Source organism: Perca flavescens, chromosome 6 (genome assembly GCF_004354835.1).
Source record: "Perca flavescens isolate YP-PL-M2 chromosome 6, PFLA_1.0, whole genome shotgun sequence".
In the NCBI taxonomy this organism is placed as follows: domain Eukaryota; kingdom Metazoa; phylum Chordata; class Actinopteri; order Perciformes; family Percidae; genus Perca; species Perca flavescens.
The window spans coordinates 4,059,953-4,074,232 of record NC_041336.1 but is presented as its reverse complement, the minus strand read 5'-3'; the positions used below and the strand labels follow the sequence as shown (position 1 = coordinate 4,074,232).

General features: G+C 44.4%; 1 protein-coding gene across 1 annotated transcript in view; it reads left to right on the top strand.

The window, feature by feature from the left end:
• LOC114556782 (ectonucleotide pyrophosphatase/phosphodiesterase family member 7) overlaps nucleotides 1-14,280 on the top strand; it is a 22,012-nt gene that overhangs the window by 7,404 nt on the left and 328 nt on the right. Inside the window, exons 2-4 of the mRNA XM_028579827.1 lie at nucleotides 4,766-5,137; nucleotides 6,144-6,395; nucleotides 9,307-9,529. Of these exons, the coding sequence (XP_028435628.1) occupies nucleotides 4,766-5,137; nucleotides 6,144-6,395; nucleotides 9,307-9,529 (847 nt within the window). The remainder of the gene's footprint in view (nucleotides 1-4,765; nucleotides 5,138-6,143; nucleotides 6,396-9,306; nucleotides 9,530-14,280) is intronic.

The window sequence follows — 14,280 nt, the reverse complement described above, 5'->3', positions numbered from 1 at the left end:
GAGACTTCAGACAGTATTAGGGACCACTAAGGTCTATATAAAAGAGACTTCAGATACAGTATTAGGGGACCACTAAGGTCTATATAAAAGAGACTTGTGATACAGAATTAGGTTCATATAAAAGAGACTTCAGATACAGTATTAGGGGACCACTAAGGTCTATATAAAAGAGACTTCAGATACAGTATTAGGGGACCACTAAGGTCTATATAAAAGAGACTTCAGATACAGTATTAGAGGACCACTAAGGTCTATATAAAAGAGACTTCAGATACAGTATTAGAGGACCACTAAGGTCTATAAAAAAGAGACTTAGATACAGTATTAGAGGACCACTAAGTCTATATAAAAGAGACTTCAGATACAGTATTAGAGGACCACTAAGGTCTATATAAAAGAGACTTCAGATACAGTATTAGAGGACCACTAAGGTCTATATAAAAGAGACTTCAGATACAGTATTAGGGGGACCACTAAGGTCTATATAAAAGAGACTTCAGATACAGTATTAGGGGACCACTAAGGTCTATATAAAAGAGACTTCAGATACAGTATTAGGGGACCACTAAGGTCTATATAAAAGAGACTTCAGATACAGTATTAGAGGACCACTAAGGTCTATATAAAAGAGACTTCAGATACAGTATTAGGGGACCACTAAGGTCTATATAAAAGAGACTTCAGATACAGTATTAGGGGACCACTAAGGTCTATATAAAAGAGACTTCAGATACAGTATTAGGGGACCACTAAGGTCTATATAAAAGAGACTTCAGATACAGTATTAGGGGACCACTAAGGTCTATATAAAAGAGACTTCAGATACAGTATTAGGGGACCACTAAGGTCTATATAAAAGAGACTTATAAAAGAGACTTCAGATACAGTATTAGAGGACCACTAAGGTCTATATAAAAGAGACTTCAGATACAGAATTAGAGGACCACTTAGGTCTATATAAAAGAGACTTCAGATACAGTATTAGGGGACCACTAAGGTCTATATAAAAGAGACTTCAGATACAGTATTAGAGGACCACTAAGGTCTATATAAAAGAGACTTCAGATACAGTATTAGAGGACCACTAAGGTCTATATAAAAGAGACTTCAGATACAGTATTGGAGGACCACTAAGGTCTATATAAAAGAGACTTCAGATACAGTATTAAGGACCACTAAGGTCTATATAAAAGAGACTTCAGATACAGTATTAAGGACCACTAAGTCTTATATAAAAGAGACTTCAGATACAGTATTAGGGGACCACTAAGGTCTATATAAAAGAGACTTCAGATACAGTATTAGGGGACCACTAAGGTCTATATAAAAGAGACTTCAGATACAGTATTAGGGGACCACTAAGGTCTATATAAAAGAGACTTCAGATACAGTATTAGGGGACCAATAAGGTCTATATAAAAGAGACTTCAGATACAGTATTAGAGGACCACTAAGGTCTATATAAAAGAGACTTCAGATACAGTATTAGAGGACCACTAAGGTCTATATAAAAGAGACTTCAGATACAGTATTAGAGGACCACTAAGGTCTATATAAAAAAGAGACTTCAGATACAGTATTAGGGGACCACTAAGGTCTATATAAAAGAGACTTCAGATACAGTATTAGGGGACCACTAAGGTCTATATAAAAGAGACTTCAGATACAGTATTAGGGGACCAATAAGGTCTATATAAAAGAGACTTCAGATACAGTATTAGGGGACCACTAAGGTCTATATAAAAGAGACTTCAGATACAGTATTAGAGGACCACTAAGGTCTATATAAAAGAGACTTCAGATACAGTATTAGAGGACCACTAAGGTCTATATAAAAGAGACTTCAGATACAGTATTAGAGGACCACTAAGGTCTATATAAAAGAGACTTCAGATACAGTATTAGGGGACCACTAAGGTCTATATAAAAGAGACTTCAGATACAGTATTAGAGGACCACTAAGGTCTATATAAAAGAGACTTCAGATACAGAATTAGAGGACCACTTAGGTCTATATAAAAGAGACTTCAGATACAGTATTAGGGGACCACTAAGGTCTATATAAAAGAGACTTCAGATACAGTATTAGAGGACCACTAAGGTCTATATAAAAGAGACTTCAGATACAGTATTAGAGGACCACTAAGGTCTATATAAAAGATACTTCAGATACAGTATTAGGGGACCACTAAGGTCTATGTAAAAGAGACTTCAGATACAGTATTAGAGGACCACTAAGGTCTGTATAAAAGAGACTTCAGATACAGTATTAGGGGACCACTAAGGTCTATATAAAAGAGACTTCAGATACAGTATTAGGGGACCACTAAGGTCTATATAAAAGAGACTTCAGATACAGTATTAAGGACCACTAAGTCTTATATAAAAGAGACTTCAGACACAGTATTAGGGGACCACTAAGGTCTATATAAAAGAGACTTCAGATACAGTATTAGGGGACCACTAAGGTCTATATAAAAGAGACTTCAGATACAGTATTAGAGGACCACTAAGGTCTATATAAAAGAGACTTCAGATACAGTATTAGGGGACCACTAAGGTCTATATAAAAGAGACTTCAGATACAGTATTAGGGGACCACTAAGGTCTATATAAAAGAGACTTCAGAGACAGTAATAGGGGACCACTAAGGCCTATATAAAAGAGACTTCAGATACAGTAATAGGGGACCACTAAGGTCTATATAAAAGAGACTTCAGATACAGTAATAGGGGACCACTAAGGTCTATATAAAAGAGACTTCAGAGACAGTAATAGGGGACCACTAAAGCCTATATAAAAGAGACTTCAGATACAGTAATAGGGGACCACTAAGGTCTATATAAAAGAGACTTCAGATACAGTATTAGAGGACCACTAAGGTCTATATAAAAGAGACTTCAGATACAGTATTAGGGACCACTAAGGTCTATATAAAAGAGACTTCAGATACAGTATTAGGGACCACTAAGGTCTATATAAAAGAGACTTCAGATACAGTATTAGGGACCACTAAGGTCTATATACAGTGGTGTGAAAAAGTGTTTGCCCCCTTCCTCATTTCCTGTTCCTTTGCATGTGTGTCACACTTAAGTGTTTCGGAACATCAAACCAATTTAAACAATAGTCAAGGACAACACAAGTAAACACAAAATGCAATTTGTAAATGAAGGTGTTTATTATTAAAGGAGAAAAAAAATCCAAACCATCATGGCCCTGTGTGAAAAAGTGATTGCCCCCCTTGTTAAAACATACTATAACTGTGGTTGTCCACACCTGAGTTCAATTTCTCTAGCCACACCCAGGCCTGATTATTGCCACACCTGTTCACAATCAAGGCATCACTTAAATAGGAGCTGCTTGACACAGTAAGGTCCACCAGAAGATCCTTAAAAGCTACACATCATGCCGAGACCCAAAGAAATTCAGGAACAATTGAGAAAGAAAGTAATTGAGATCTATCAGTCTGGAAAGGGTTATAAAGCCATTTCCAAAGCTTTGGGAATCCAGCGAACCACAGTGAGAGCCATTATCCACAAATGGCGAAGACATGGAACAGTGGTGAACCTTCCCAGGAGTGGCCGGCCGCCCAAAATTACCCCAAGAGCGCAGCGACGACTCATCCAAGAGGTCACAAAAGACCCCACAACAACGTCCAAAGAACTGCAGGCCTCACTTGCCTCAGTTAAGGTCAGCGTTCATGCCTCCACCATCAGGAAAAGACTGGGCAAAAATGGCCTGCATGGCAGAGTTCCAAGGAGAAAACCACTGCTGAGCAAAAAGAACATCAAAGCTCGTCTCAATTTCTCCAGAACACATCTTGATGATCCCCAAGACTTTTGGGACAACATTCTGTGGACCGATGAGACAAAAGTGGAACTCTTTGGAAGGTGTGTGTCCAAGTATATCTGGCGAAAGGAACACTGCATTTCATAAAAAGAACATTATACCAACTGTAAAATATGGTGGTGGCAGTGTGATGGTCTGGGGCTGTTTTGCTGCTTCAGGACCTGGAAGACTTGCCGTGATAAAAGGAACTATGAATTCTGCTGTCTACCAAGAGATCCTGAAGGAGAATGTCCGACCATCTGTTCGTGTACTCAAGCTGAAACGAACTTGGGTTCTGCAGCAGGACAATGATCCTAAACACACCAGCAAGTCCACCACCGAATGGCTGAAGAAAAACAAAATGAAGACTTTGGAGTGGCCTAGCCAAAGTCCTGACCTGAATCCTATTGAGATGTTGTGGTATGACCTTAAAAAGCCGTTCATGCTCGAAAACCCTCTAATGTAACTGAATTAGGACAATTCTGCAAAGATGAGTGGGCCAAAATTCCTCCAGGACGCTGTAAAAGCCTCATTGCACGTTATCGCAAACGCTTGGTTGCAGTTGTTGCTGCTAAGGGTGGCCCAACCAGTTATTAGGTTTAGGGGGCAATCACTTTTTCACACAGGGCCATGATGGTTTGGATTTTTTTTCTCCTTTAATGATAAACACCTTCATTTACAAATTGCATTTTGTGTTTACTTGTGTTGTCCTTGACTATTGTTTAAATTGGTTTGATGTTCCGAAACACTTAAGTGTGACAAACATGCAAAGGAACAGGAAATGAGGAAGGGGGCAAACACTTTTTCACACCACTGTAAAAGAGACTTCAGATACAGTATTAGGGGACCACTAAGGCCTATATAAAAGCATCCAAAGAGCACCATATCATGGGACCTTTAATGTTTTCCTTCCTGGTTTCTTCTTCCTGTCCTCCAGGGTCTGAAGACCGCCTCCTTCTACTTCCCCGGCGGCGCGGCTAACTACAGCGGCCAGGCGGTCGACCGCGTGCGCGTGACGGACGCCGGTCACCCGGACGACAACGAGACGGAGTGGCGGCAGAACATCGACGCGGTGATGAGCTGGTTCGCCGACGAAGACTTCGACCTGGTGACGCTGTACTACGGCGAGCCGGACAACGTGGGCCACGCCCGCGGGCCGGACACGCCCGACAGGAAGCGCATCATCCGGCAGATCGACCGCACCGTGGGCTACCTGCGGGACGCCATCGCACGGCACCGGCTCAACGAGAACCTCAACGTCATCATCACCTCCGATCACGGCATGACCACCGTCAAGAAGCGCCCACAGGTCTGGTACCATAGGGTTATTATGGGTTCAGATGTACACACACACAGAGAGACACACACACACACACATATACACACACACACACAGAGACACACACACACACACACACACACACACACACATACACACAGAGAGACACACACACAGAGACATAGACACACACACAGAGACACACACAGACACAGACATATACACACACACACACAGACATACACAAACAGAGACACACACACACACACACACACACACACACACACACACACACACACACACACACACACACACACACACACAGAGAGACACACACAGAGACATAGACACACACACAGACACAGACATATACACACACACACACACACACACACATACACAAACAGAGACACACACACACACACACACACACACACACACACAAACACACACACACACACACACACAAAAAACAGACTTTCTCACACACACACACACACACACACACACACACACACACACACACACACACACAAATACACACACACACAAAAACAGACTCACACACACACACAAAGAGACATATGCACACAGACACACACACACAAAAACAGACACACACACACACACACACACACACACACACACACACAGAGAGACACAGACACACACACTGAGACACACACACACAGACACACGCAGACACACACTCACACACACATAACAATATGTAGTTATTCCATACAGTGTGCTATAACATGTGTTGTTATAACAAAGTGTAGTTATAACATAGTGTAGTTATAAGATACAGTGTGGCTATAACATGTGTTATAACATCTGTAGCTATAACATGTGTTTTTATAACAAAGTGTAGTTATAACATAGTGTAGTTATAACATGTGTTGTTGTAACATGCAGTGTAGTTATAACGTGTAGTTATAACATGTGTAGTTATAACATATGTTGTTATAACATAAAGTGTAGTTATAACATGTGTTATAACATAAAGTGTAGTTATAACATGTGTTGTAACAAGGTGGACGAGATCGTCCTCAACAAGTACCTGGACTTACTGAAGCTCGCCAGCTTCGAGATCCTCGACTACGGCGGCTTCGGCATCCTGACCCCGCGGCCGGGCAGGGAGCAGGAAGTGTTCGATGCCCTGTCCCGCGCGCCCAACCTGACCGTGTACCGGAAACACGAGATCCCCGAGAGCTTCCGGCTCGCCAAGAGCCAGCGCCTGCCGCCCATCGTGGTGGTCGCCGATCTGGGCTTCAACCTGAACTCCGTGAGTCTCTTTTCACGAAGGTTTCGGCAAAGAAGTTCTAAGAAGTTCCACTCCCTCGTTTACTTCCGGCTTCCGGACTGGTTGCAGTTCCACCAGAGCTCCTTAGCCTCCTGAGAACCAAGGAACATTTCTTTCTTTTTCCTAATCATATTTTTCTGTGATTCCATACCTGTTGTAGCCTCATGAGACCCTCCTGATCTCGCGAGCTCCAGAGTTTTCTCCTCCCAGATCAGTCTGGCATCTTGAGGCAGAGAAAATTTGGAGCCGTTAGCCAAACGACCGACCAATCAGTGTTGGTTTTGAGGCGGGTTTAGGTGGTGACAGACCGATGGTTTATCCAATCAGCTAACCAGGATTATCAGCCAGCGGTAGCCCTAATTCTGTTAGCCGCTCGCTAATGCTTTTTTTCTCTTCGATCCTTCTTTTGGAATATGGTCCGGGAACCTGAAATGGGGCCTTTTATTCCTAAATTCTCGTTACACAAACGGCAAATCTCCTTTACGCAGGGGCGGGCTTGTGGTTGCATTTTCATACGCTTCGTGGATCTGATTGGTTGATTTGGCCCGTCTATCACCAACATAGGTGATAGACAGATGGTTTATCCAATCAAATAACCAGTATTCCGCCCCTTCCCAAAAGTTCTCCAACGGAAAGTTCCCAGATGGATATGCTGGGCAAAGCTATCCATCTGGCGGAGTCAGGTTATACCTGTTCAAGGTTCAAAAAAAAAAACATCTTACAATTTAAATGTTTTTATTTTTATTTATTTAAAGAATGTCCACTGTAGTGGACAACAGGGTCATTTGAGTACGAAAACAGACACGTTTCAACATGGCATCATGACTTTGCGTAAATATACACGCCACTTTCATAAAGCCAAATGGCGTTGTTATTGTACGCATTTTCAGCTATCCACGTGTATGATTCACGCTGTATACAGCTGATGTAGACATACCCACCATGTGGCCTCGCCACGTTGCGCGTTATCGCGAGAACGCGACGTACTATCGCGAGAACAACGTCACACGCCTGTTAAAAAAAATGGTTGGGTTTAGGAAAAGAACACAGGGAAAGGCTTTAGTAACAAAACAGTGACAAAAACACGGAAAATAACGACAAAAACACGCTTAGGACAACAACAAATGGTTGGGTTTAGGAAAAGAACACAGGGAAAGGCTTTAGTAACAAAACAGTGACAAAAACACGGAAAAAATAACGACAAAAACATGCTTAGGACAACAACAAATGGTTGGGTTTAGGAAAAGAACACAGGGAAAGGCTTTAGTAACAAAACAGTGACAAAAACACGGAAAAAATAACGACAAAAACATGCTTAGGACAACAACAAATGGTTGGGTTTAGGAAAAGAACACAGGGAAAGGCTTTAGTAACAAAACAGTGACAAAAACACGGAAAAAATAACGACAAAAACATGCTTAGGACAACAACAAATGGTTGGGTTTAGGAAAAGAACACAGGGAAAGGCTTTAGTAACAAAACAGTGACAAAAACACGGAAAAAATAACGACAAAAACATGCTTAGGACAACAACAAATGGTTGGGTTTAGGAAAGAAACATTGGGTAAGCTCTCCAGCTCTCCCGGGTGAAAGTCCCGTGTTTTACCCATCCAACACCCCAACCTACCTCCTTACCCCAATCCCTCGTTCCTTTATACTACTCTCTACGGCGGAAATTGACTCGCAATGTAGGTCAATGGCGGCCAATTTGCGTTGATATACACGTAAAAATGCGATTATGCGTCTTGATAACACGCAAAAACGGAATACAAATTGGCGTTTCATACATACGCCAATTCATGAGATCAGTCTGCACATTTGGTAGATGTGGAGTCATTATTTACATGAAGATAGTCCTGATATACACTATAATTGACATTCATAAAATGGCAAATTTTTCAAAAGATACATAATGTAGTTTCTATCACAACTCAATATATGATTCCTAACACCTTAATGAACAAGAAAATATATGATTATCATAGTAACAAAACCACAGACAAACAATATTTGACTCATCTCTTATCTTTCCATAAAATGTGCTTGTTCCTATGCCGTCTATTTTGGTTCCCGGCCTCCCAGCCAATCAAATAACACATCACTGAAAAGCCCAGGATGTCCTCTGTACAGTACAGCAGGAATTAAGAGACTTGTACAAAAGATTCCAAGGAGAGAAATGAAACTCAAATGTCAACTACAGTGGACATAAGTCAATGGGCTGGGTCTCAAGAGGCTATAGGGGGCACTCACAGGCCAGTGCAGAATGAATGGGACTCTATGGAGCTATAACCAATCAAAATCCACTTTTCTCAGGATATAATTTCTAGTAATTTCTAGTCTAGTAATTTGAATGTTGCATTTGAAAGGGGAGGCAAAGAAAATACACTGCTGGGTGTTAGATTATTTGTTCTAAAAAGCCTTTTAAAATGTCGATGACGTCATGCACAGCCAGAGATACGACTCCCCCTGTAAGAAATCAAAAGGACATAAGTACTCGTTCATTCAACTTTCGACCTATAATCTATGTTGAACTTGAAAAGACTACAATCAAATCTGAGGTTTCTTAATGACAATCGGGTGAAAGAGACACATTTAGCAGACTAGCTCCATAGACTCCCATTCATTTAGCCGTCTAGCTCCATAGACTCCCATTCATTTAGCCGTCTAGCTCCATAGACCCCCCAGTGGAACTCTGGTGGAACTGCAACCAAATTCGGTACAATGGGACTGAATAGGGAGTGAACAGGCTTTGGTTTCGGGGAGGTTTTTTGTGATTGTTGCGGGCAAAAATCCTTGATTATGCGGCAAGTTTTCTTACTTACAACACTTTACTCGAAACTTAATTTTTTACACTTTTTGACGTTTTGAAATTGTCGTAATTCCTCCGTTTTAGAGATTCATCGTCTACGTGAACAAAGGCGACCACGGCTACCATAACGGAGAGATGGACATGAAGATGATCTTCAGGGCCTTCGGACCCGACTTCAAGAAGAACTTTGTGTCCAAGCCGTTCGACAGCATCCACATCTACCCTCTGATGTGTAAAGTGCTGCAGATCGAACCGGCGCCGCACAACGGGTCTCTGGTGGAGACCCAGGACCTGCTGCTGCACAGCGGTGAGTCCCTGAAGGTCAGGGGGCGGAGCCTTAAACCAGAAGGTCAGGGGGTGGAGTCTCGAACTAGAAGGTCAGGGGGTGAAGCCTTGAACTAGAAGGTTAGGGGGCGAAGTCTCAAACCAGGAGGTCAGGGGGTGGAGCCTTGAACTAGAAGGTCAGGAGGCGGAGTCTTGAACCAGGAGGTCAGGGGGCGGAGCCTCCAACCTGCTGCACAGCGGTGAGTCCCTGAAGGTCAGGGGGATGAGCCTTGAACCAGAAGGTTAGGGGGCGGAGTCTCGAACTAGAAGGTTAGGGGGCGAAGCCTTGAACTAGAAGGTTAGGGGGCGAAGCCTCGAACCAGGAGGTCAGGGGGTGGAGCCTTGAACTAGAAGGTCAGAAGGCGGAGTCTTGAACCAGGAGGTCAGGGGGCGCAGCCTCCAATCAGGAGGTCAGGGGGCGGAGCCTCCAATCAGGAGGTTAGGGGGCGAAGCCTCGAACCAGGAGGTCAGGGGGTGGAGCCTTGAACTAGAAGGTCAGGAGGCGGGTCTTGAACCAGGAGGTCAGGGGGCGGAGCTTCCAATCAGGAGGTTAGGGGGCGAAGCCTCGAACCAGAAGGTCAGGGGGCGGAGTCTCAAACTAGAATGTTAGGGGGCGGAGCCTTGAACCAAAAGGTTAGGGGGCGGAGTCTCCAACCAGAAGGTCAGGGGGGGAGTCTCGAACTAGAAGGTTAGGGGGCGGAGCCTTGAACCAAAAGGTTAGGGGGCGGAGTCTCCAACCAGAAGGTTAGGGGGCTGAGTCTTAAACCAGAAGGTCAGGGGGCGGAGCCTCCAACCAGAAGGTTAAGGGGCGATGTCTCGAACCAGAAGGTTAGGGGGCTAAGTCTTAAACCAGAAGGTTAGGGGGCGGAGTCTCGAAACAGAAGTTCAGGGAGCGGAGTCTTGAACCAGAAGGTCAGGGGGCGCAGTCTTGAACCAGAAGGTTAGGGGGCGGAGTCTCGAACCAGAAGGTCAGGGAGCGGAGTCCTGAACAAGAAGGTTAGGATACAGAGTCTCAAATCAGAAGGTCAGGGAGCGAAGTCTTGAACCAGAAGGTCAGGGAGCGGAGTCTTGAACCAGAAGGTTAGGAGGGGGAGTCTCGAACCAGAAGGTCAGGGAGCGGAGTCTCCAACCAGAAGGTTAGGGGGCGGAGTCTTGAACCAGAAGGTTAAAGGTTGGAGCTTCAAACCAGAAGGTCAGGGAGCGGAGTCTTGAACCAGAAGGTTAGGGGGCGGAGTTTCGAACCAGAAGGTCAGGGAGCGGAGTCTCCAACCAGAAGGTCAGGGGGCTGAGTCTCCAACCAGAAGGTCAGGGAGCGGAGTCTCCAACCAGAAGGTCAGGGGGGCGGACTCTCCAACCAGAAGGTCAGGGAGCGGAGTCTCCAACCAGAAGGTCAGGGAGCGGAGTCTCCAACCAGAAGGTTAGGGGGCGGAGTCTCGAACCAGAAGGTCAGGGGGCGATGTCTCGAACCAGAAGGTTAGGGGGCTGAGTCTCAAACCAGAAGGTCAGGGGGCAGAGCCTCCAATCAGAAGGTCAGGGAGCGGAGTCTCCAACCAGAAGGTTAGGGAGCGGAGTCTCCAACCAGAAGGTTAGGGAGCGGAGTCTCCAACCAGAAGGTCAGGGAGCGGAGTCTCCAACCAGAAGGTCAGGGAGCGGAGTCTCCAACCAGAAGGTTAGGGGGCGGAGTCTTGAACCAGAAGGTCAGGGGGCGATGTCTCGAACCAGAAGGTTAGGGGGCTGAGTCTCGAACCAGAAGGTTAGGGAGCGGAGTCTTGAACCAGAAGGTTAGGGGGCGGAGTCTCCAACCAGAAGGTTAGGGGGCGGAGTCTCCAACCAGAAGGTCAGGGGGCGGAGTCTCAAACCAGAAGGTTAGGGGGCGGAGCTTCAAACCAGAAGTGTAGTGTTAACTAGCTAACGGTAGGCTAACGTTACCTCCTGTCGAGTGTAGTGTTAACTAGCTAACGGTAGGCTAACGTTACCTGCTGTCAGGTGTAGTGTTAACTAGCTAACGGTAGGCTAATGTTACCTCCTGTCGAGTGTAGTGTTAACCTAACGGTGTAACGTTACCTGCTGTCAGGTGTAGTGTTAACTAGCTAACGGTAGGCTAACGTTACCTGCTGTCGAGTGTAGTGTTAACTAGCTAGCAGTAGCCTAACGTTACCTGCTGTCAGGTGTAGTGTTAAATAGCTAACGGTAGGCTAACGTTACCTGCTGTCAGGTGTAGTGTTAACTAGCTAACGGTAGGCTAACGTTACCTGCTGTCGAGTGTAGTGTTAACTAGCTAACGGTAGGCTAACGTTACCTGCTGTCGAGTGTAGTGTTAACTAGCTAGCGGTAGGCTAACGTTACCTGCTGTCAGGTGTAGTGTTAACTAGCTAGCGGTAGGCTAACGTTACCTGCTGTCAGGTGTAGTGTTAACTAGCTAACGGTAGGCTAACGTTACCTGCTGTCAGGTGTAGTGTTAACTAGCTAGCGGTAGGCTAACGTTACCTGCTGTCAGGTGTAGTGTTAACTAGCTAGCGGTAGGCTAACGTTTCCTGCTGCCAGGTATAGTGTTAACTAGCTAACGGTAGGCTAACGTTACCTGCTGTCAAGTGTAGTGTTAACTAGCTAACGGTAGGCTAACGTTACCTGCTGTCAGGTGTAGTGTTAACTAGCTAACGGTAGGCTAACGTTACCTGCTGTCAGGTGTAGTGTTACCGTAACTAGCGTCCCGTGCGGCGATGTTTCAGTTCCCACTAACGTCCGTTTTCTGAGCATCAGAGAGAAGCGCAGGCATCTAAGTGGCACCTAAATAAGGCACCGAAATCCGCGTTGCTATTCGGTCCGGTAGATAACGGTTGATAAGCATTAATGGCCGTATTAGCACCGGCACTCGGACCCCCCGCCTAGAATAAAACTCTTTATTGTGGATGACATTTTTACGGAGCCCCCCTGCTCCCACTGTGTCAAAAAAATTATTTATAACTATCTTGTGGCCTCAAGATAGTGTAGAGATGTATGTAGTGCAATACTTCACATTCTGTGCAATATTCTCTGTTTTAATATTCAGTGTCCAATATAGTTTGCTGCAGTTCTGCTTCGATTTATTTACTAGTACTTTTCATCACAATTCTGTTAATACAGTAATGTAAATCTTGTAGGCTGCATATCCATAGTCCTTTATAATTCTTCTTCATATTTTATAGCCTATATTTATACTTTTTACATGTATATATGTCACAAAGTGAAGCCAGGCAGCCAGAGTTTTCTTATTTTATATATAGGCTAGTGTGGTGTTTTGGTTTGCCTGGCACAGAACTGAAGACTCCTCCCAGCGCACCAGAGGCAGATCTCATCAGGAGAGATGCTGGAGGAACACGCTCCACATTTTGATAATGAATGGCTGAGGCACAAGGAGGAAAGAGGAGCGGATAGAGAGCGAAAAAGAAACGTTGGGGAGGCTCCGCTGTCCTGCCCGTCTATCGGTGCTCCGTCCTGCACTCCTGTAGCGCCCGCTCCTCTTTCCTCCTTATGTCTCAGCCATTCATTATCAAAATGTTCCGTGTTCCTCCAGCATCTCTCCTGATGAGATGTGCCTCAGGTGCGCTGGGAGGAGTCTTCAGTTCTGTGCCAGGCAAACCAAAACACCACAGATAGACGGGCAGGACAGCGGAGCCGGAGGACAGCTGTGGATGTTTGGCGGATCGGCGCGTTGGCGTTGTGGCCCGAACGGGAAAAGCAGAGTGGACGTTGCGTGCTGCTGGCCCTCTTCCCCCCTCCCTCAAACAGAAAAGGGTAAAGACTGTAGTCCCTTTCCCTATAGACTGGTTGAAATCAGATTTTCTATTTTTGCCCAAATCGCACTCGCACAACGCGCCGATCCTCCAAACATCTACAGCTGTCCTCCGGCTCGGCTGTCCTGCCCGTCCCCAACGTTTCTTTTTCGCTCTCCATCCGCTCCTCTTTCCTCCTTGTGTCTCAGCCATTCATTATACAAAATAAAACACCTGAAACACCACACTATATACAACATAAGAAAACTATGGCTGCCTGGCTCCACTTTGTGACATATATACATGTATAAAGTATAAATATAGGCTATAAAATATGAAGAATTATCTCGTGGCCACGAGATAGTTATAATTTTTTTTGTTTTCGACAAAGTGGGACCAGGGGGGCTCCGTACATTTTCCCCGTTCAAAACGACGATTTTCGCCAAATTGCGAAAAGTTTGCAGGTGTGTGTATGGGTCGTGGCAATAATTTTGAAAAATAGCTACCGGCAACATATGGAGAAAAAGAACTAATGAACCAAGTTCTTTTTTTTTTGAAGTATGAACTATGAACTATGAATTTGTGAACTGAACTTTGAACTAGTTCATGTAGAACAGGAATGTCAAACTCATTTTCCCAGAGGGCCGCACTGGAAAAGGAGAATCACACCGAGGGGCCAGACATGGAGAGTTTAGTGACGTGCTTTTGTTACTGGAGGTCACTTTTTTATAACATTTTTATAGCTTTTTTCCTCATTTTTGTTTTTTTTCGTTACGTTTTTGTGGCTTTCTCAGACATTTGTCTCCTTTTTGTAAATTTGTTGCTTTTTCTGACATTTTTGTACGCTTTTTGTCACATTTTTGTTGACATGAAGTCATCAAAAGAGTTCCTTTAGCCATTTTAGAATTTAGCAAATCAAGCCAAAACAATTTTTTTTTTTAAACAACAACCTGTTTAACAGCCTGAATATTAAAACTCTCTC